At 35.8% G+C, this 25146-nt stretch overlaps 1 protein-coding gene across 1 annotated transcript in view; it reads right to left on the reverse strand.

Moving 5' to 3' along the window:
• The window catches only part of CSMD3 (CUB and Sushi multiple domains 3), a 600957-nt gene that overhangs the window by 357753 nt on the left and 218058 nt on the right, over positions 1 to 25146 (reverse strand). The window contains exon 6 of the mRNA XM_014965576.1: positions 9031 to 9143. Coding sequence (XP_014821062.1) covers positions 9031 to 9143 — 113 coding nt within the window. The remainder of the gene's footprint in view (positions 1 to 9030; positions 9144 to 25146) is intronic.

A 25146-nucleotide genomic window follows, 5' to 3' on the forward strand; every position in this document is an offset into this window, starting at 1 on the left:
CTCCCATAGCTCTATTTATTTTCCAAGTAGCAGGGTCCTACACTAGTAAATCACTTTTCAATCAGAAACTAATCCATGTGTTTGATAATCTTTGCTATTTTTGTTTGAAGCTTCTTGAACTTTGCTATATTCTTCTGAAATGCAGAAAGGCCAGAGCAACAAGAGGATTCAGGGCACAGGTAGATTTATACAGCAGTATGTTTTCTATTTTGTCCTCTACTCTTAACATTGAGTTCAAAAAGCACTAAGAAGTGCTTTTTTAAGCACTCCAAGTATGAACCTGAGGACTAATGGTCTTAATATGCTGACTACCTTAAAACCTAAGACCTTCTGATATTACTGACAACAGAAATGATCAGCAGGAGGAGGCTATGGAGTGGTTCTCTTTAGGTCTGTAGGTAACACCAAACTGGAGGGATTTGACTATATGTTTGAAAGCAGGCTTGCAGGATGGAAGAAAGAGCCAACAGGAATCTTATGAAAATAAACGAGGGCAAATTCAACCCCTGGCAACAGGAATGGCTGGGGTCTGACTGGTTGGGGAGCATTTCTGCTGAAAAGGCCCTGTGGGTTCCATTGGACAGCAAGATGAATCTGAGCCAGCAGTGCATCCTGGTGAACAGCATCCCGAACTCCATTAACAGAAGCATCGTTGATACACTGATGGAAGGGATTATCCTCACCTCTCTTTAGCATTTGTTAGTTCCGTGTGCAGTTTAAGGCTCACTGCAAGGAAGGGGCCCTTATAAACTGCAGTGATTTTGACAGATGGTGCCCAAGGTGGTTGGGACTGGAGCCCTTGCCCTGTGAGGAGAGGCTGAGGAAGCTGGACTTGTTCAGCCCAGAGAACAGAGCTTTAAGGGGGAGCCTAAAAGGAGCCTTCCAACACATATGAGGTGAGAGGACAAGAGGAAAGGGTATAAGTTGAAACAATACAAGTTCTGAGCTGATATAAGAAGAAACTTCCCTCCAAGAAATAGGAGTAAATTATCTTGCAGAAACGATTCTAATACATCTGATGTCACCGATAATTTTCATTTTAACATTTAAAATCTGTTTTCCAAAGTTAGACCACTGCAGGTTAATTTTCTTCAGTGTCCAGTAAACTTTATAATGGTCAAAACTATTCAAAAACTAACTGGAATGGCTTATCACTTTTGATTATGACAAAATAATTTTTGCTGCAGAAAACATGTCCCTTAATGAAAAAGCCCAAGTATATTATGGGAGCATTTGAATGTCAACATTTTTCAAAGAGAAAACAGTGTTCCAACATTTTATCTCAATACCACTAAACATTCTGAACGTAAACAAGTGTTTTATTCCAGGTTTTTTCCTCAGCTGTTTTATCATCTTGACATGAACAGCTCATCAGTGCAATATATTACGCTGTTTGGTGGTCATGAAGCATACAGATAAACAGGTTAATGTATTAATGTTTTGACCTTACCAAAAAATGAAGTCTTTTGAAGGTCCTATAAAATCTACAGTTTATGTACTATTATTGGAAGAGTTCTACTGCCAGAGAATATTTATGTTAGGAGTTAATTTTTCTTGAATTTTAGTTGGTTTCCTTAAAGGATTCTCCATGTATATATACATGCATACATATCTGTAGGTATAATTATATATAACTATAAATATAATTGTATATTGTATATATTTATTACAATATTTTTATATTCAAATGCATGTGAATAGGATAATTAAAACCACACTGATTCTTAAATATTTTTTTTCTTTTCTTAAACTGGGACTGTTGGATATCCTAATTTCCTTTTTTTTTAACCGTTGTTCGAAATGTTGGTTTTCATTTCAATTTATAAATTCCTGAACTTCCAAAAAAACCCTGACCTAAACAAGGAAAATACTTTCTAAGTATTACTTAAATTGAAATTTAGATAATCTCCTCTTCTACAGAAGATATGGAATTGCTTACAGTTAGTAGTACATAAAAAATTGTCATTTGCACTTTTGTAAACAATGAACATAAGTGTGTAGAATAGTAAATGAAACAGAAATATATTAAAATGTTTGAACACTTAAAACATTAGAGGTTCTTCTTTAGGACAAGTATGAAATTAAGAAGACATATCTATTAAATCACTAAAAAATGGGAGGGCGGCTGTACTGCATCACTTAACACTTATTTCCGAAGTAAATTACAATCCATCAATTTAAACATTAACTCAGACTACCATGTTTTCATATTTAACTATTGACTTTTTTAATGAGAAGTAGAAAAAAGTGAATTAAAATTTTAGAAACCGATCTTTCTGCATCTGTGTACAGTATCAGAACTAACTAAACTAAGTTTGAACAGTGGTGTTATCAAAACCTATGATTGGGAGAATTCTAAAAATAAATACTCCAAACGCGGGAGGGTCAACAAAATGCAGCAATTCTTCTCCTCTCTGACTTGACTACAGCAAAATCAATGTCATTCTGTGTGCTGTCATTGTGTGGGTGTATAGTTGTGAATAAAAGGCATCTCAAGAGTGCAAAGGTGAAAAATCATCTATTCAGAAAGTATAGCTCAGTATAAGATGAAGCACAGCTAAAAGACCCGTAAGTACAACAATCTGCTAAATACATTTACTTGTGTGACAATGTGTGCAACTGAAGTTCTTGTTATGCCTCGACGCAAATAAAGAAAAAAAATCGGCTGAGAAACTCTAGTAATTTTCTGTTGTTCTGTGAAGAGAGGGTTCATTTTTCCTCCATCCATTGCAAAATCAGGTAGCCATTTGGGCTGTTTTGACAATAGGAATTCAAGGTCTGAAAAGTCACAGATTTACAATTCTAAGAACTAAGTATCTGTCTAAAAAAAAATAAAAATCCGTCAAGTAAATTACCAATGCAACCAACAACTTATTTATACTGTCCTAATCAGAAGCAGGCACAGCCTTTATTTAAGTAGCAGAGTTCTGTAGACGTGACACAACTGATGCAGCACTTTCATTTTTCCCCAGGACTCTCAAGCCCATGAGTGTGCTGGTAGTAAAAAGCCACTTCAATAAGTAGCCATATTGTGTGAGATTCAGCCTGAGATTAAGACACCTACATCTGTGTGTCTATAGTTGCACTAGGTATATAAATTATTATAATAAATGGAAATCTAGTCAGTGTACTCAGTGGAATGTAGTGTTTTATTTAATCAGAAAATACACACCTTGGACAGGACATAATAGTTGCCTATATGCTGTTTGTTGGCAGTTGAGGTGTTCTTCCCTGTCTTCTAGTTTCTGTGCCAGAATGGCATGGTCTCCTGTAGATTCTAATTTGCCAATGCCATGCAGATGTCTCATTTGATCTAGAGCACCTCTACCCAACCCCTACCTTGCGGTCAGCCAAATCACTCTGTAACCTGCACTGACAGGATTAGTGAGGTATGGGGAAGATTCAGTTGCCCCTGCACAGTTTGGGTTGGTGCAGTTGTGTTGGATCATAACATACGGCTTTGCAACACCTTGATTTGTCTGCCAGAAGAGCCTCTGCACTCCTGCCACTGCCATAAAAACATCCTGGGTGATTTCATACATCAGTGCCATGTAGAGCTGAACTGTGGCCTACAGGTCCCCAACTTTAATGGGTATTTAGATACCTATAAGTGTCTAAAGCTATAGGCTACAATACAGAGACATCTGCATTTTGGTGTCTTGGAGCTGAATCTCACCTAAGACTTCGTTACGACTGCCGAGTCTTCCTGCAGTAGTACTGTATACTGTTCATTGCAATAGCTTTTGAGATGAGGAATGAATGACAAATTTAGTTTAAATTGTTAGATGTTCTGAAAAAAAGCGTTAAAGACAGTTTTCCCCTTCTGGCAACTCTAGCCATGATGTTCTGAGGCGGCTTAGTACTACTTACTTTTGCTCTTTACCTGATTACAAATTGCTTCAAAGTCTCTCTCAAAGCAAAGCCAACAAAAAATCTAAGAAAAGTCTAACTCTATAAATCATTTCTGAATGAAGATACATTTCTATTCATATACAAAATGACAGAAAGAAAAAGAAAAGAACAATGGAAAATCAAGCTGAGGAAGAGAAAACTTTTCAATGTCAGTTTTCTCCATATCGCATCACACATTGAAAGTGCTGCCATTTATCCAATTTCAGGTCTACATAGTTGCCTGTCAAGTACTACGCAGAGTAACCATTTGTATGCTTTTCAACATGAGCATGACAGCTAAATTTTATTTGATTCTGTAAAGCTTATGGATATATTTCAACTCTTCATCTGTATTTTCCTATGAGCAAAGATTCTTAACGAAAGACAGATGTGATTGTGCATTTAATCGACATTTGATACAATTTTATTCATATTAGAAGCAGTAGTTTGCAGATGGCTTAAACAGAGGTAAAGGGAAGGGGGAATGAAGTAAAAGAAGTTAAGAAATTGATTTCACAAGTGAAATAAATAACTAGTACAGGGCTACTACTGAACCTTCCAGAGCTTTAAGTGATGAGGGAGAGTGCAAGGGAGAAAGGATGCTGGATCTTGAAAGCTAGCAAAGTTACAGATTCTTAAATTGGTGTTTAACTATCAGAAAATGAAAACCTCTTTTCCAAAAGTGCTTTTAGAGTCCAGGTATGCTTGATCTAAAGAATACTGGAGTTTGTGCATGCCACCCTGTAAGATTGGAAGCTGTGAGGCTAGCTTAATCCCTTCTGTCCACTTAGATAATATTATGGGTTCATTCATAAGTGATGGAGTGCAAAGAGTAGCCAACAGAAAGCAGCAAGCAAAAGGAACTTTTACAGGAACTGCAAATGGATGGAGAAAAAAAGCACAACTAATTTTAGAAACAGCAAAGGAGGATTACCAGTGCCAAGAAACACTGAGGTAGCAGCTTCAGGAAGATCCAAAGGAGCTTTGGTTCTACTTCAGCCAGCAGTTTCTAATTCAAAAGGAGTTTTAGCAAAGTAGTGATGACAAAAAAACATCAAGACAAAGTACCCTTAGTGAAGAGAAAGAAGTGCTGAAGCAAGGGTGATCAAACAAGCAAGAATAAGCGTGTCTCGGTTATGACATCACAACCTGGGTAGGGAAATATTTCGATTCTCTTCTAATTAACATATATACCGAATTATAATATATCATTAATTATAATTTACCAGCATCTTTCAAATATTATATAATTCAATACCTTTCATGAATTAAAATGCCTATTAAAAGAAATGAATACATATAACCTGCATGACAATGTACTTATATGAAGCTAAGAGTTTTCCACAGTTGCATGTACCTCAGTAAATTTCCTTTGTTCTGCATAAGCCAATTTAAACATTTTCAGAGGTGTTTGCAAAACTGAAGCCTTAAAGAGAAAATTAGGCAAAATATGATAATTAATGAAATTAAAACTATGTTTATGAAAGATTATATAATACCCTAGTTTTTCTGTTCAATGTTTTGGGTTTTTTTCATATGCAGCTAGATTTTAAGACTTTGCATTTTAAGTCTTCTTTTCAAATGTCTAGGTGACAGTAACTTCAGACATTACACTGAAGCTAGGCCACGTGAGGCTGCCTTGTGAAAAAGAATCTTAAAAAAATAAATTCATACATTTAAGAGAACAGAAGGGAATAAGATTTAGTTATTTCATATCCTGCCTGAAAAGTGGCCACAAGACTTGTTTATTTTCTTTTATTTGAATAACACAACTAACAAGTACTTTTTTCAGATTCTAATAGGTATAAACATGGGGGTTATGGTACTAGGGAGCCAAAGGGAAGCTTCACATGTGACCTCTGTGACAAGAGGTCAGGGACTGCCCCATGCTGGTCACAGTTGGTTCCACCTGGCTTTGCAGTGGACCCACCACAGGACACAAGTGAGCTCATCAGCAGAATTTGTGGCATCTGTGAAAATATCTTTAAGAAAAGGCTGTAAACACTGAGAGGTAAGGAGAAGGTCAGAGCACAGGTGCTCCATTACAGAGCTCGTAACACCCTTAAAGGGACTGGAGCTCACAGATAAACCACACCAGAGCCGGTTCTTCCCTAAAAAGACTGCAGCCCATCGTCAACCCACATCAGAGCTGAGGAAATGAGTAAGAGGGAAGGAATGGCAGAAGAGTGAGACATCAAGAATAGCAGAAAGAAACTCCTACATCTTGACCTGAACCTCCTGCACTGCCTGTCACATCACCAAAGAGACAAAGTATAATCTGTGGTGGTGTAGACAAAGGAGAAAGAAAGATAAATGGAATGAAGTTAAGCCTGAAAACAGAAAGAGGAACGGTTTCCTTAATTCTTTAAATATTTGTCTTTGTTTCCCAGCACTCAAATCAGTAATTAAATGTTTTAAATTAAGACTGGTTTGCCCAGGATAGTAGTCGATGAGTGATTTTCTCTTTCTTCATTTCAACCCACAAGCTTTCTCGCTCTTGTTCTTCCTGTTTTACACCCTGTTCTGCTGTGGGGGTGGAATGAGAGAGCAGCTGTGGGGATGCTTCACTGCTACTCAGGATCAAACCACCACCCAAATATACTAGCACAAAATGTGCAGTTGTGCAAACAAAACCAGCAAGCCAAGGGAGTGAATAGGTGAAAAGAGTACTGAAGTGCCATGTAGTGATGGAGTAAGAATTACGCAATGTTATGAAGTTCAGAATTTGGAGTCTGGATCCTTCAGAAGATTCAACAATAGAATAAAGAAAGTTAAGTAGGTGAAGTGGTAAGAAATTACTAATTCTGGTTACAGTAGTACTACGTAGGAAAAATTAAGTTTCAAGGACAGAAGTCAGCAAGAAGTTACACTAATATCTATGTTAATTAAGCAGAGGAAAGAGTGGGTTTTCACAACAGTTAGTACAGTGTAGTACAGTGATAATATAGGCTATTAAAAGGATTGACACCCTCTCAAAGTGATGCAGAAATAAACTCCTGAAAAGAAAAACAGGCACATGTATCTGTACTAGATGGCTCTTTGGAATACTTTTGTTTAATTTTCATCAGTTATCTGGCAGCTTTTGTGGTAACTCATGTCAGTGGACCAGTAAAATTACTGTTTGAAAATGGGCTTAAGAGAAAGGCTTAAAGGTGTCTGTAATTGAAAAAAAAAAAAAAAAAAAGGTTTCCGTTCTTAAAAAACTGAAATGTTTTGTGCTATACATTTTTTTTTCTAAACATATGAAAGATTTTTAATAGGATTATTAAATTTCCTCACACTCTCTCCTTTATCCTACCATCAACCCAGACACACTCCTCACTATTACCTGACAATGCATTTTTCCATTTTCTACAATCAAGGTTAATTTTTAATGATCGTATCTGGGTGTGTATGCACATTGAATGCTTCTTCATGCTGAAGTATTTACTGCCTGCAAATTTTTTTGAACCGTTGTAGAAGATATTTTCTTCATTTTAAGCACGGTGGGCTACTGCACCATTTCACAACTTAATGCAGAGTACACTTTAACATACATTCAGCAATATACCATTAAAAATTAGATGATCAAACCAAATAATGGTAAAAAAAGCATAATGTAATCACTACAAACTTAGGTGGTAAAGAGAAATATAAGATGCATAACATATTTAAATATCCCACACCTACCAAATCACATGTTTATATGACTTAACGGAAAACACATGTTGAAATAAACAAAATTCTCCTCTCTTTCATTACATAATACCTCACACTTTTTCAGGAAAGTAAGTATGTGTGGATACAGTTTGTTCTTCTTTTCTCAGTAGCTAAAAAATGAACATCTCAACAATTCAAATTACTTCACAGAAACCACAAAAATAGTTATCACATGGTTTCTCAATTGTGGGCTAGGATCTAATAAAGTCTTTTAACAGTCCCCTAAGCTAATGATTCCCTAGTAAGAAGTGTGGTTTATTGCATTTGGTATGAAGGATACCATGCAAAAAACGAACCAGTGACTTTCGTCGACAGTTATAGCAGCCCTGGAGCTACAGTAGGAAGGCTCCTTTTACCTAAATTCAGTCAGAATACACATTCCAGAACATCTATGAACTTGGGAAGTCTAAATAAAGATATACAATATTTGCTGAAATACTAATCAAATTTCCTCTGTTCTTGTTTAGAATATGTTATCTGAGGCAGTAACACAGAGTTCTAAAAAGCTTTCTATTATAAAAGTTCAATTACATAAATAAATTAGTCTTTTATTAGTTGCACATTTTGCATTAGTTAATTAATTTCATCAGATTCTGCTGATCTCCTCCTATGTTAAATTTCCTATAGAGAACTGTAAAAGAAATTCCTGACATAAATCTAATTTGAAATACCATGGTTTTTTTCATCAGAGAAATGGAAAAGCACAAAAGCACAAAAAGGATTACTGTTCCCTGAAGATCCATTAATACACTATAGATATTGAAAAATATTTACAGTAATGCTTGTGAAAAAGCAGACAGTATTACCATATACTAATGAAGCTTAGTTTTCATTAGCGCTTCCTCATTATAACAACCTTATTCCAAATGTTGATATTCCCAAGTTAATGCTTCATATGGTTTCACTCTTACTCAAAATAATGCTTGTTCATAAAAACAGTGGATAAGAATCTTATAGGTTAACTAAACCCTTAATAGCACAATGCATTCAGAAATAGGTAGTAAGAGATAATAATGATTAAATGCTACATTAGTATATAGACACTTACTCACTGTTTTACAAACAAGACTTACACAACCATAGAGGCAAATATATATTTTAGTGATAAAAACATTCTTTCTGTATCTGTTACACAATATCTTTCAGAATATTAGGACCATTTTAAAACCTAAGTACTTACATGGGATAAACTGAAGTAGATATCTGCTTTAACTTTCTTACAACTGTATTTAAACACACTAGATAATACACTATCCATACTCTAACATACTGTAGTTTGATATAACAGCTTGCACAGCTGAACTTATCATTTATGAAAATAAAAACTGTGCCTTTATGAGGATTTTTTAAAACGGCCCTTCCCTTTTTCTACACAACTTTAGCCACTTTTTTTTTCTTAACAGAAAAAAACACAACAAAAGAATATATTTTTAAATGTACCTTGGTAGTGAGCACTAAATCCACGATATCGGTGATTGCTGTCTGTTACAAAATGCAGTCTGAGCCAGTTTTTGTTGCTGATAACTGGAGGAGGTATATTCATTCCAGAGAGCCTAAATTAAAACAAACAAATAGAAATCATTATTAAAAGATTAAAAAGTGATCAGGGCTGAAGATCAGTAAATTTTGATAAATCTTTGATAAAGGTTTTATATAGAAAACTTTTTTTTTTCAAACACGTATTCATTGACATGCCCTCTGTGAGAATTGTTACTTATCAATCAATTTGAGTCAGCTGTTTAGGTTTTGTCCCTTCCCAGCCTCTTGTCTATCCCTGGCTTACTCACTGCGGGGACACAGCAGGGGGGAAGAAAGCCCTGATGCTGTGCGAGCACTCATCAGCCATAGCCAAAACACTGGTGCCTTATCAACTCTGCTTTAGCCACAAATCCAAACCACAGTACCATATGGGCTTCTATGAAGAAAATTAACTCTGAACAACTAGACCCAGTATACAAAATTATCTGGATTTTTTTGTTAATTTTCTGGGGTTTGTTTGCTTGTTTGTTTGTTTGTTTGTTTTTTAACATCAGGGTGGCACTCCAGTTACTGAAGTCTTTCATCTTGACTTGCTCATTAAGCAGGTCTGAATTAGAGGTATTTCTTTTTTTATTAGATAAGAAGTTATAGTTAGAAAGAAAGTGAATAAGCTTTAGATAAGCAATCCTTCCATCAAGCCAAGATGTATTTCTCACCAAAACCAGAAAGACAAGTCACATCTCCAGAATGTCAATATACTTATCTATGACCTTCCATTTATTTCTAAAGAGAGCTCTTCCTGTAGTTATAATAAAATACTAATCAACAAGTACACCATTTTATGTTCAGACATAGCAGATTCCTCTTCTATTTTGAAAGAGAAAAAGAAAGGAAGGGAAAGGGAAAGGGAAAGGAAAAGGAAAAGGAAAAGTCTATAATGAAAGAGGTCATAAAGCTATTCAGGCCATCCACAAGTGAGAGAATGACAGAAGTTCCTTGCTTTTACAAAGCACTTTTCATCCAACCTTTGAAGTGGTTTTTCAAAATGCAATAATGTCATTATCAATATTGTTATCTTCATTTTACAGACAAACTCACGCACATAGAGGGAGAGCAACTTCAATCACCTAGCTGACCAGCAACTAAAAGAAAATTGTAAGAAAAAACCTGCATGCTCAGGGCTCTGGCTTTTACAACTAAAATCAAATAAGCATTACCCGCTGAATGGCTGCACATCACCTTTTGAAATGCACAGTCCTTGCCTACCCGCCTTTATTCAACTAGAAACTTTTGCTTTGAGTTTTCTTTAAAAAGGCATTTTTTTCTGTTTCAAGTAGAAACAAATTTGATAATTTTAAATTCTCTTTTTATACAGTGAATTTTATACAGTGCTCTGTACTGAAATAGGACTTCACTTTTATTTTAGTGTTAAGTGGCTCTTTTAATCTGTATTATAAAAATCTTTGTAGTAAAGTTAGACGAATATGAGCATTTAGCAAATACAAGTGATACATACAAAACTAAGAAAATTAAATCAAAATATTTTACCATCTAAATAAAATATTTTGAGTCTATTCCACTTCATATCGTGTCCACATATTCTCATTAGACATATCAGTTTCTTAAAAAATGTATCTCTGAAAGTAAACTTATTACATTAAGTGTTTAGATTATCACCAGTAATAGAGCAAAGCTTCAACCAGACAGAACAGTGGTGTCCTTCTATTCTTTGCATAACTGGCAGTGTATACCCTTGTTCACAACAGCATTTGCCCATCTGAACTTTAAACTACTTCCCAAGAACTATTTTGTGGCTTAATGCTTGTTTCAGGGTTTAGAATTGTCCTAGCAGTATGCAATGGAATAGCTAGCTAAAATAGTAATGCAAATTTACAGTAAGTTCAAGAAACTAATTGCAAGTGCTCGGAGACCAACTTTTGTTCTTTGCTTCTTTGTCCTCATACAGTGCCTAGACCTAAATTTGATCTCAATCCTGACTTGGAGCTAATAAGCTTGGAGCTGATCGTCTCAGGCTGTGAAAATTAATGGATTTTTTTAGATGCAGAGGCGAGATTCAATTTCTGCTTATGGCAAAAAACCCAGGGAAGATGCATGCCTCATTTGATAGCAGCTCCTCCTCTAACATATCACAGAATCACAAAATTGTAGGGGTTGGAAGGGACCTTTGGAGATCATCTAGTCCAACTTCCCTGACCAAGCAAGTTCACCTAGAGCAGGCTAGACAGGAACACATCCTGGTGGGTTTGGAATATCTCCAGGGAAGGAGGCTCCACAGTCTCTCTGGGCAGCCTGTTCCAGTGCTCTCTCACCCTCAAAGTAAAGAAGTTCTTCCTCATCTTCCATTGAGATGGAACTTCCTGTGTTCCAGCTTGTGTCCATTGCCCCTTGTCCTTGTCACCAGGCACCAATGAGAAGAGTTTGACCCCATCGTTTTGACACCCACGCTTTAGCTATTTATAAGCATTGATGAGTTCCTCTCTTAGTCTTCTCTTCCTCAAGTTAAACAGACTCAGGTGTCTCAGCCCTTCGTCATAAGAGAGGTGCTCCATCCCCTTGATCATCTTTGTAGCCCTCCACTGGACTCTCTCCAGTAGTTCCCTGTCCTTGAACGGAGGAGCCCAGAACTGAACACAATACTCCAGATGGGGCCTCACCAGGGCAGAATAGAGGGGGAGAGTGACCTCGACCTGCTGGCCATGCTCTTTTTAATGCACCCCAGGAGACCATTGGCCTTCTTGGCCACAAGGGCACATTGCTGCCTCATGGTCAACTTGTTGTCCACCAGGACTCCCAGGTCTCCCTCTACAGAGCTGCTTTCCAGCAGGTCACCCCCTAACCTGTATTGGTGTATGCGATTATTCCTCCTTGAACACTATTCATATATATATTCCTCCCTAAATATTATTCATATATATATGAACACATTATTTTAATTTAAAGCATAATTCTCTTTAATGTGTGATAGCCTCTTACTCACTAAATGCATTCTTGGCTTCTTCAAAGGGAAAGATTTCTGTATCATTTTATGATTTGAGATAAACCCTGGAGTAAGCTTCTGTACAAATCTCCCTTCCCTGTAACACTTGGGTTGGAGGGCTGGGGAGGGAGTGGCTAAGACCAATAAAACAAACTGGAAAGCATCAATAAATAGATCAAATGGCACTATCTTGTCTTGTATAAAACGAATATTGGAGCTTTCATTCATTCTTTCCCTTAGTAATCTTTTTGAATAAAAATGATACATTGAATAGTATGTGTGATAGCTTTGCAAACCACAACCAAGAAAACTCATGCTATCTATTCTATGGATTTCAAAAATTTCAATTAAAAAATTATCTAGAATATTTTTTTTTGACTTGGAGACTATGTTCTTAACCTTGAGTTATGATCCTCCTTCTACTGGACCAGAAGTCCAGTTTTCTATGGTTTTATCCCTTAAAAAATTTTCTGTGGGTTTGTAGTATCAGTGTATTTACAGACTTTGAAAGGTATTGATGAGCTTATTCTGAAACCAATTCATTCATTCCTTCAAAGATAAAACTCAGGACATCTTATTCAGACTTTTTTAACTGTGCAGGACTGACCGAAACATCAAATTTAGGGTAGTATTTCTGTTGTGCTCGACAATTGTTCTCAAAAGACTGGCAAACAGAGTAGCTGTTTCTGCCTGTCTTTTAGATTACAGATGAGATGGAAGCCAAAAGCCTAAAAACTCAACATAAAAAACATTAATTAAAGCTAAATGTCAGGGGTTCTCTTGCCTACCTAAAGGCAGAGAAACAGATTTTTCCTGTTCATCCAGTACTCAACACTCATTTTTCTCATTATTTCATTAGTGTGTACACAGTTGCTAGATCAGGAAGTCATCCTGATTGCCCCACGTTATTATAGCATTACCTTGAAATTGTGCCAGAGGTGGATGAGCAAGTGACCTTCATAACACTGAAAAAAATTGCTTCCATTCTCAGGGTAAACCAAATTTCTTTTGGGGCTCTGAGGAATGCACCTAGCTCCACCATAAATCACTTCTAGATTTTCAGTTGGTTTAGTGCTGTTAGAGATGATGATCAAGGCACATTTAGAGTCAACTGTATTTGTAATAAAGAAAGTAACTTTTAAGTGATTTTTTAAGTGAAAAATGAAACCTCCTTAAATAATTGACTAATAGGGTTGTGTAGGTACTATTTTGGAGGAAGACTTTTGAAAGAATAACAGTTTAAAGGCAGTGCTGTTTCCATGTTTTCCCAACCATGTGATCTGAAAATAGAGTATGTTTAAGACCACTTTCCAAATTTTTAAAACTATGATAATATCCTCTTTCCCTCAGGCACTAATATAAATGACAAAATGTTTGACTGGCACTACAGGGTCTAAAATCTCCTTCAAATACTTGGTTTAGAATGGTTTTATACTGTGGAAACACACTAGCTGATCTAGATGATGAGATCTAGATGAATGATAAGGATTAATTTCAGTTAGAGAACATATAAAATCTAATTTTTTTCAGCTTAAGAAATTTACTTAAAATCCTAGATCCAAGGACTTTGGATGGTGATGTTAAAAAAAAATAAATTAAAAAAAAATTAAAAAAAATAGTGCTATGAGATTGCAAAAAGAAGGGGTGAATGGATAAGGAAGTTCTCATGTTAGTATTAGTTAGTATTGTATTAGTTAGTATTGGTATTATTTCTTGTATTAGTATATCTTTTTTTTGGCATCCACCCCTCACCTCTCTCCCACAGAATTGCCAGTCATTTTGCATGACCCTGTAAATATACCACTCCAAGGAGCAACGGTTTCATACTAGTTGGTATGTAAAAACTAGGCATTTCATGTAGTCATCTGACAGGTTCAAGCCAGTAATACTGTCCCTAATACAAAATATAGAGAGTGTAATCAGAAACACTGCTTATGGTGTCTCCTGATTATTTTTTTTTAAAATATATGTTGCCTGTTAAGAACAACATTTATCTGGGAAACTGAACATTATCAGTTTAATCCTTGTTTCAGACAAAGACTTAGGAATCAAAAAATGTCACTAAAATTCATCATCCTTGACACAAGATGACAAGTAGAGAGAGAGGAAGTCTAGATACAAATATGTGTATTAATTTATGTGTACTTTCTACCATTTATATTACAAATGTGCGATTCTGCAAAAAGATCAAAGTATTCATTAAGCCAGAAGGAAAATTAAAAGTGTTCTAGCCTGCAAAGGTTAGAGTGTATGCAGAAGACACAAAAAAAGAAACCTCAGAAACCTCAGCTCTCCAACTATCTTCCAAGATTATTTATGCTTTTTCTGACACCCAAGTTCCCCAATGAATCTGGATTTTAGGGGTACACACAGCCTCTGGCAGAGAGACTTCCAGTTCTGAAGATCCATGCTAATCATTTGTCTAAGGAAAGCATCCTTCTTGGCTTGTGTTAATAGGATGAAGACCCATTTTTATAATAATGAGTTGTTCTGATTTATTTATTTATAATTTTATTACCAAATAACTCTAATATCAAATTAATATTTATGATATGAAATTATGGCAGTCGGTAAGATCTAAAGAAACATTTTCATTCCGGTTAAACCTTTAATTGAAGCCTAAAAAGCACCCTGCTTGTGTCACTTATTGGCCAGTCAGCTGCTTAGCTGTTTTGCCAGCTGGTGAGCCTGGGGTCTCAGTGCTGCACGGCTGCCAGGATAGCAGCGGGCCCCCAACTGCCTTGTTATTCAGCTGTTGGGCTCGGCTGAGCCTTTTAGCTCTCTTTTTCTGTTTTGCCACCCAGTCAGTACCAAAATCATATAATCAATCGTAGAATGGTTAGAGTTGGAAGAGACATTAAGGATCGTCAAGTTCCAACCCCTCCCACCAGACCAGGTTGCTCAAAGCCCCATCCAGCCTGGCCTTGAACCCCTCCAGGGATGGGGCATCCACAGCTTCTCTGGGCAACCTGTTCCAGTGTCTCACCACCCTCACAGTAAATGTTCTCTTTCAAACCACCGGAAATTTCATAAAGTCACATATGATACCGATATCCAGAATTTCATTTTAAAAAGCCCTCAAAACAGATAAGTTGCTTTCTGGTTAGCTTTACTATACGCTACATTGTTCTAGCTAGCTATTAAATTTCATTTGCACATTGCTCTGTGCTGATTAAAGTGAAAACTGCACTGTAGCATGTATTCAGAATAAGAGGCAAAATCCTACACCTTTTGGTTAGAAAACATTAAATCTTTCTGCACTGCCACTGTGAACTTCAGCATGAAACACATTTTCCAACAGCCATAAAGTGACTTAAGCAGTTACAAATATCTTATTACAAATGTAAGTATACTTTAGTTTGATGCTTGGTTTTTGGAAGGTAGAGGTTTAGTTATCTGTCCTTTTTGCCACAGCTACTTTTTTGTATAATACTATTACCTAATGATGCAAGACAAAATAGCTCATTTATTTAAATTCTTACCCTGTAACTAATTGTTAAGCAATATAGAGACAACAACCTTTCACTGTTTACATATTTAAGAATATACCTATTACTGGAAGAGGTCTTACTGAACAATTGAAACAAAAATAAGGCTGTAAAACACATTTCCTAGCAGCTATTTTGCATAGTATATTCTGCCTATAATTAGGTTTCTCTGTAATAATAATAATAATAAATGTGAAAAGTAAACTACAAGTTTATTGTCCAAAGCATGAGAGAACTTCACCCTAACCATTTACATATGCTCAGAGTAAAAGACTAGTTTTGTTAATTTTTTTTTTTAAAGAAACTAATATCTAGTTAAGTTCAGCTATCAGATCAATTATTCATTAACACTTCTATCCTTGACAGCTACGGGTTATACTTAAGATGATGCTAACTAACCACATGCTGATATCAGCTGAGTTCTAACTAAATTCACAGTTCCTAAAATCTGATCTTTATAGTTCATGATTTCTATGGGATTGTTCCCAGAAAGTAGATTTGCAAGCTGACAGAATTTATAATGGCAACTGGCAGAAAATGAATGCTTATTCTGCTCATATAACCACCCCATTTCTAATGTCAATTTATCTTCTCAGCAAATTATAAAGCGGTTCACCATTACCATAATGCATTGGCAGTCCAGCCCACTTCTGTGCCAGCTACTATTCCAAGCATTGCTACACTGCATCATCTACAATATTTCACTAAAATTCAAAGAAAAACACCATATCTACCATAAAAGGAATGCAGCTGTCTCATCTCTTTTTATAGTTCAAAAGATGTAGGTCCCACCAAAACTGCACAGAATCCTGCATAGCAAATTTAAGTCAACAGACAGAAGGCTTTATTTTTGCAGTTGCCTGTCATGAACTCTTAGAAATGTTCATGGGTAATTTTCAGATCACCGGTTGTGAATCTCAGATTTAAAGTATTTCACTACTATGTGTAGTCAACAACAATTACAGTAGATAGTCTGTTATCTGATGTAAAATGTATTTGAAAAAAAAAATAAATTGCTTGCTGAAATAGTGCACTTCTGTTGCTAATCAAGGCATTAATAAAAGTGTAAGGCTACATATGTAGATGTGGCAGTGAAGTTCCCATCTTTGCATTTTATTTGGTTTGAGACTGCGTAAATCACAGTTTACAGAAGAAATAGGGCACTAACATTTTTGAGAATCAAAATTTTACTCTTCTTGCACTTCATTACAACATCATGCTTCCATCCTTTTCTTTTCTGCACTGTTTAGGTGGTAATTTTCAAAAATCTCTCTGCTTTAGGCTAACTCTGATCCAGTGAAGTCAATCAGTATTTTATTCTCTTTCAAAAATCTAACACATAATTTCCACCTTATGTTGCAAAGTGGAATTCAGGATTGGTTTGTTTGAGTTTTTTAAAAGGTCAGCACACATCCTCCATTTCCTCCTTAAACATACTGACATATCATAAAATACTATAAATTTACTTTAATATTTGAAATGCACACTGGCAGCTTGTTCTAATCTTGACAAGCAGTTTAAAAATTCCTGTCCTGTTCATGTACCAAAGTAGTTTTAATTACTACAAATTTTCTAAAACTATAGTTCTTACAAACATTAATTTAAACTGTCTGTTTCTTTAAAGCCAGGTGACAAATAAATGAGGATTAGTAGAAAACACAAATGATAAGACAAAAATTCTTCATTTTATACAAATTTCACAGATATGGTATTCCTCATCCTTACAGAAAAGGTGACCAAACTATTTAACAACTACTTTCATTAACACTGCTGTTTTCTTTTTCACACATTGCTTATCTGCAATGATTGTCTTTGTCATCTTGTTTAGAAGTGGCTCAGAATCTTATTCTGGTTTAGTCAGGTATAATACAGTGTATAATAAACAAAAAAAAAGAAGTAATTTAGACAGGATATGGGTATGAAAAGAGACAAAGAGTGCCCAGATTGCAAAGGTCCAGTCAAAGCTCGAAATCAGATCAGTGAACAAACGTGTAAAAACGTCAAGGAAGGATATAGACACTACAAAATACGCACATAAAGGGTAGGAAATAAAAGAGTCAAATAGGTAGTCCTCACTCTATTTAAGTGCCTAGTTCTATTTTATTATGTTTGAATCTGTATTGAATGGTAGCAGAATTTAAGCTTTGTGTGTTACTTATCTATTTGGAGCAGAAATCAGTGACATCAAATCAGGTAGTCCTTTAATAAAAATAATTTATTTGCAAAACGTGCATTTTAATTTTGAAGAAAAATCATTAAGTAACATGTATTCAAGCTGTGCTAATACAAGCCTTAGTTTAGGCATTAAATGTAGTCTAAAATATTCCAAATGGATTTTTATTTTTAATTGGAAAATGCAGTAAAGTCTTTCACACACAACTTTTTCATGAAGCAGATGGTTCCTACATTTCCTCACAAGCTACCCCATCTACTGCTGAAGCACTGCTGAAACCCATTCTAGGCTAACAGGGATCTCATCACTCATACATATGCAGTAAACGATATTAAGTGCTTGTTTTGCTGCTAACTGCAACTGTGTGAAATCTTTCTCATCAGTATTATTTGCTTCTTGAAATAAAACTGCGATATAAAAAGCTTGATTTAAAAAAAAGGTAAAGGTTTCATATATTTTGATAAGGCCCATCATGCATTATCCATGTACATGTCCATACAACTGGGGTTTAATAATTACATAACATAATACAAATACTACAAAAATGATAGGCTGAGGACTTTGTAAGACTAAGCATTTTATGTAACTGAGAAGTTTGAAGCTAGATATAGCCTTGATTGTCATTCTCATATCTCAGAATTGCAGACAAATGACTGACAAAAAGCTATTTTTTATTTTTAGAACAGTAAATTATAACTCTTCAATTTTAACCTAATGAGCTATTTAGAACTTAACTAAGGTTTTAGGTAGAAAATCCACTGTAATCACTTATTTCTGATTTATAAAACAAACAAATGAAAACTTAAATTAGCCAATGTTTGGAAAGAAGGGGAAAAAACCTACATTATGTCATCTTGAAAAAAACACTTGTTCTGGAAAGTGCTTTAACTAGCTATTGATTAATTTTAGAGTTATTCAGCTACAGGAATAAAAATAATTCACCCTATGACTCTTTGTCAAGTTCATTATGAATGTCTGGAAGACTGAAAGAAAGAGTCTTTGTTTTAAAAATGTCAGTGTTGAAATACATGAAAGCCCTATCATGCTTTTACAATGTTGGAAGAAGTTCAATTTTGAAGTAAAGTTATTGTCATATAAAGCAAATCTATGAGAAACCACTGCATGACCATTAAGGACTGAATAAAGATCCGACTGATGATTAATGAAAATTTGTAGTACAGTGGATATGAAATGCTGAAAAGTGCCAAGATTAAGAAATGCTTTTTAACTTCAGAAGTAGGTTGCATCTTATAGATGTTCATATGTCAAAGATTTTCCAACTAATCTGTTGACTTGGCAGAATAATGAAGTATGATGAAAGGTAAAAGCAGACTTCCAAACACACATAATCTGAAATATTAGTCTATGATATAAGTAATGTGGTGTTTGTGACACGAGTAATAAACAGAATACTCATGGACAGTGTTGCTGTCCCGATTGCCTGATGTGATTTTCATCTAGATGTCAGGGACTTGGAAGGAGTCATTGTTCATAAATACCTCATATAAAAAATGACCTCATGCTTACAACCCATTTTTCCTGAGTAGTTCATAGAATCAATATAAATACATATTAGCTTCACCTGGGCTGCACATGGTGGTTGAAGGATGAGTCTTTCTATCATACAAACTGTGATAATTTGCATAGCTCCTTGGTGTAACTGAGGAGAGCAAGCCATGATCAGGGAAGTCAGCAAGGAGCGGAGGCTGACAGGTTTGAATGCACCCCTGAGAAGATACAGACCTCACTTGAACAGGCTGTGCAGATGAGGCCTCCCACAAAGAGACTCATCCTGGTGCCCAGAACCTATAATATGGTGAACACCAAGACCCACCACCGGATTTGTTTTCCTGCACATGCTAAAGCAAACCTATCTCTTTGAAGAGATAGGGCACAGTCTCTTTCAAGAACCTCAAATCTGAGGGCCTTGGCTGAAAAGCTGTGGACTCTGGATTGGTATAAGGATAAATATGATTATGTGAATGTTTTTCCTAGAATTCTGCACATTTCTACCCTCTATTTTCACAGCTATATTAAATAAAACTGAATTGAATACAACTTGCATCTGATCAATTCCATCTTTGGGTAACAGTCAAACTGAATAACTGAGACCATTATCTGTGATAGGTTTACACAGTTTTCCTCTCTTAAAATGTTGTCGACACCTTACTATTTCATAACTGGTTATTTTCTCCACTTTTTTTTTTTTTCCCTAATTCTATATAGCAAATTATTATACTTACAAGTATACTGCCTGAATACGGGAAGGAAGCTTGTTGAGTCTTTCTGGTGTTAATAAATGAACCAAAAAAAAACCATTACATCTGGTACTACAACTTGATATTCAAAAGACCACATATGCAGTAGTATTGTATAGCTTATTACACACAAAATCTTGTTGGGACAGCAGAGAACACCCCAAATATGGAGCCAAAACTCACAGCTAGTCCAGTTAATGTTTTAATGGCTAAAAGTCTAAATATCGAAAAGACTCATTAATAATACTAGTAACTTCTTTAATTCAAGATACCTTCCTAATATCTATCCCATTTCTCTGGTGTTATGTTCACCCTTTCAGTGTCCCTCTGTGCCCTGAGATCAGCAGCTCATTCTTTCCCAAACAGAAGGGGAATTATTGTTAGTCATCAGTATCCTGAGGTCATCCCTGGAAAGTTGTTAATGACAAAACTCCTCTTCCTCAATAAAATGCCCCTTCCTTCACCTTGAATCATTTTTGGGCTATTTGATGTTTTCTTAACTGGGCATGGTTTTTTCTCATTGGTTCCAAGGCTTCCCCAGCCCCAATTTACATAGAAGGCAAATACGTGTTACGCAGCAACTGCCTAGGGTTGTCAGACCTTTACTGGACATGATAGTCGCATAGTCATTTGACCAGTAGGCAATGGTCAGAGCTCAAACAATCTAGAACCATCACAGGTCAAGACACCTCAGAAGTGTCCTAAGACAATCCCTCTGGCAGATCAGTACAAAGCCTGTGCCAACTTAGCAGTAATTAGAGAAAAGTCATATTTACTGGGCCACCAGTTGATATCAGTATTGCCAGCTTCACACTAAAGAATCTTGAAGGCATAGGAAATAGGAAGAAAAGAGTACTTCTTCCTACAGCTAATTGTCGTTTAACTTCTCTCCATAATCCTTAGTACTTCATATAACTACAGTAGTTAAAATGAAAAGCACGTATAGATATGCAATATTCAAACTGGTAAAAGACACTAATTATATTTTCTGTACAGCTTAAAGGGAAATTGGCATACGACTCTGGCTGGAGATAAAGTTTAAAATATAAGTCAAATTACTCCCACTCTGCAGCAAAATTAGGTACCCCATGGGTCTTATTAGAAAAAGTACTTTTAGAATCTGAAAGTTTTCCTGAGTATCTGCCTCTCTAGCTACTCATAGTTAGATATTAAATCCAAATGCAAATGTATCTTAAAAGAGATGTTCCTTAATATTAAAATAAAAATTCAGAATGCTGGGATGTTAGACCTGAGTCAATTAGTTATGTTATTTCATTTTTTTTAATGGTAATAATAAGACAGTGCAAGTCCTGAAACACCTTTAAAGAATAACTCATCAGTACAAAGTAAGAGGATACAAATTAAGCAGCTCTACTCAAACTATAGGTGATTATTTTCTGAGAGCTGACTCCTTATTTCCTACTTTCTCCCTCTGTAGATGTATCAAGGTAGATAATGAAATCTGTCAGAAAAGGCTACTCCTATTGCATAACTTAAATATAATTGCTGTCAAGGAATCCATCCAGATTACTCACAGAATCATTCAACTCAGTTAGTTTCCACCTTATTTTTTTATAAATTAATGTTTTGCTCAGTTACATTTTGTGCAATAACTTTCTTCTATTATCTCAAACATCTGGTATCCTTCTAATTCTACAGAATTTATCATCTAAGAGATTTACATTTTAAAATTGCTTACATTTATCTGTAGTGGCCTTCCTCTCTTCCTCCGCAATATATTTGTAGGCTAATAAATTTCTTACTCAATAATTTTATAGAACTTTAATCTTAGAGTGCTTGACAAACGTCAAGAAACTATACCATCATTTATTTCATACAAAAAAAAAATCATCCAAGTATAAAAAGATGATAGTCAATTATCTAAAAGTCCCTGGCTCTGACTCCTGTGTTCAACCCCTACAGGACTGGACATCATCAGTGAGTGCATAGCCTGCCTGGGGTCACCCTTGGCTCCCAGTTGTCCCCTCCTTGCTCCTGCTACTCCCGGATAAAAATATAGTTCAAATATCCCAATTAAACTGCTCTAATCATTAAAGCTGCCCTATTTTTCTATGATAAATTATCTCATTTAAACAACACTATGAATTTGTTGTTGTTCTGTGTAACTGATCATACTTCTCTTGCTTTAATTGTAATATTCATATTTAAATGTTCTCCAGCTGCAATCATGGGAACCTTTCTTGGATCTTTTGTATGGAGGACTTTAAAGTTATGATAAAATTAAGATGTGGATATCATACCCATCCATCATTGTGACTCCAGAGAGATATATCTGACAGAAAGCCTTTAAAAACAAGGACCAAATCTTTGAAATGAGTAATAAGGGTTAGGACAGCTCGCAATTAGTACTATTAGATAAGAGTTAAAAAGGGAAAACAGACAAGTATTATCAGAACCCATGCAAAATGCCTCATTTTGAAAGAAATTATTTTGAGACTTTACAAGATTTTAGACACTAAACCCCAGCTTGATGGTTCATCATAATAAAAACCTCCAGAGCTAAAAGTTAAGAATACATAATCTGTTTGTGTTTGTATGACTAGGTGAGATTTAGTAATTGAAACTGTGTTTTGTTTTGGGAGTTGTGTGTGTTTTTCTTGTTTCATAGATTGGCAGCTCCTAAGAAAAAAATCTTAGAAAATTTTATTTCTTTGCCACAGAGAGTTGCAGGAGTGGCCTCTGCAAGAAGAGATCAGGAGGGACTGCCCTGTGCCAGACACAATTAGATCGAGTCAGCTCCACGATGAACCCACCACAGGATATGTCTGAACCCATCAGGCAAGCTGGTGTCACCTCTGTGAAAATGTACTTAAGAAAGGGGAAAATGCTGCACAGGCACTGAGGAGTGAGAAGAAAAAAAAAAAAACCAACCCAAAAAAGTGAGAAATGATCTTGTGAATACCAAGGTTCACAGAAGGAGGTGGGGAAGAATGTGCTCCAGCTATTCTGCTGCCATGCTGAAGCAAGCTCCCCTAACAGAAACTGTGCCCCATGGACTACATGTGCTGGAGCATGTTTACCCTGCAGCCTGTGGACAGGACCCACAGTGGAGCAAGGGAAAAGTGTAAGGAGGAAGGAGAGGCAGAGAATAACGAAGGAAAGAAGTTGAGCCTGGGAAGAGAGTGAGTGTTTGGAAGGTGGTTTGTTTTGGGGTTTTTTTTGTCTTTGTTTCTACTATTCTATTTTTAATTTGCTATAAATTAATCTTCCCCAAGTGAAGTCTGGATTGCCTGTGAAGGCAATTGTTAAGTGATTTCTCAGTTGCCACTTTCCACTTATCTAATCCGTACATTGTCAGCTTCTCTATGGGTGTTGTGTCATGGGAAATTGTGTCAAAAGCTTTACTAGAGTTAAGCCAACATGAACTGCTCTCCCAGTCACTTAATTGTAGAAGGCAATGATGTCCACTTTGTAAATCCATGATAACTATTCCCATTCACTTTCTTGTCATTTGTGTGCCTGGAAATTATTTCCAGGAGGAGGGAGGGACTGGGAGGGACTGGGAGGGACTAAGCTGACACTAACTGGCTGGTAGTTCCCTGGATCTTCATTCTTGCCCTTCTTGAAGATAGAAGTGACATTTGCTCACTTTTAGACTTCAGGTACCAGAAAGGTCACCATGGCATTTCAAAGGTAATAGGGAGTGGTTTTGTAATTATATCAGCCAGTTCCCTTAGCACCTGTGGGTGCAGTCCATCAGGGCCCGTGGGTTTATGTGTGTCCAGTTTGCTTAAACGGTCCCTAACCTGGTCATCCTTCACTGAGGGTAAGTCCTTACTGCAGACTCTCACTGATCTTAGGGGCCTGGGATTCCTAAAAGTTGATCTTGATGGCAAAAAATGAGGCAAAGAAAACATTTAGTACCTCATCTTTTTCCATGTTATTTGTCACCAGATCCTCTGCCTCATTCAGCCGTGGGCTGATGTTTTCCCTAGTCTTAATTTTGCTGATTATGTATTTATAGAACAGCTACTTACTGCCCTTAATGTCTCTGGCCAGACTCAACTCCAGGTGGGCCTTGGCCTTCCTAACACTGCCCCTGAAAGGTTCAACAGCAAGTCTACAATCTTTCTGTAAGAATTCTCCTTCTTCTTCTTCTTGGGTGTGTGATATAAATCTACATTAGGAATAAAATAAGACATGAAACAAAGGAATACCAGATACAAAAGTGAAAATAACTAATGATGTAATATGATGTATTACTCAATAAATATATCCCTCTTATTTAGAAAGAAGCAGAATGATTTGTTTATGACATAAGCACATGCTTCAGGGACACCATTGCATGGGCCTGACTGCTGGCCACCTGCTGTTTCCAGTAAATCAGACTGTGAAATAGTGATCCATGTCACAGCACTTTAACCTCTCCATGCTTTGGAACCTTGCCTCTGAGTTGAACATTTGTAGTTTAATTTGTCCAACAGAAGTTACCACACTCCCTGTTAACAAAGGCCATAGTGAAGATTTAAAGAGCAATAAACGTCTAGAAAACAATACAATAAGAAATTATAAACTAAGAAGAATGTATAAGATTCTCCTGACTATTATAAACTCTCATAGTATATTTTCAATAGTGGATAAATGATACTATTTAAAATAACAGAAGCTGATTAGAAATTGAGAATATTTCAAATTGATTTTACTAGATCAATCTGTGTTATTTATAAAACACCCTGGATTCAAGTCTTCAATTTACAGCCATTAAAAATATAAATATTTAAAATGAATCTTCGTGTCTTAAATGTAAATGTAATTTTTTCATTGTGGTTTAAACAAATAATACAAATAATTGAGAAATATTCTTAATTCTCAATTTTTTGCCTACCCATCTTCTCAAAAAACTGTGAGCAAACTAGGCCTGCTAAAGAATTCTGGCATCTATATAGGACACAAAGAAAATTTTTATTAAAATATTTATTTATAATAAAATTAATTTAAGAGCTTAATATATTGACTAATTAATATAAAAGCTTTGCTAGAGAGCAAAAACAAAGTAGAAGATTTACCAATATTCTGTGTTGTTAGAATGAAATATCTTATACCCTGGCATCAGGGTAAAAGCCATTTGTGTACGTTTTCCAGACTTAGGCAGATTGTAAGTAAACATTCCTTAGAATAATAATTTTTATTTACTTTATA

Source organism: Calidris pugnax, unplaced genomic scaffold (genome assembly GCF_001431845.1).
Source record: "Calidris pugnax isolate Ruff unplaced genomic scaffold, ASM143184v1 scaffold41, whole genome shotgun sequence".
Taxonomy (NCBI): domain Eukaryota; kingdom Metazoa; phylum Chordata; class Aves; order Charadriiformes; family Scolopacidae; genus Calidris; species Calidris pugnax.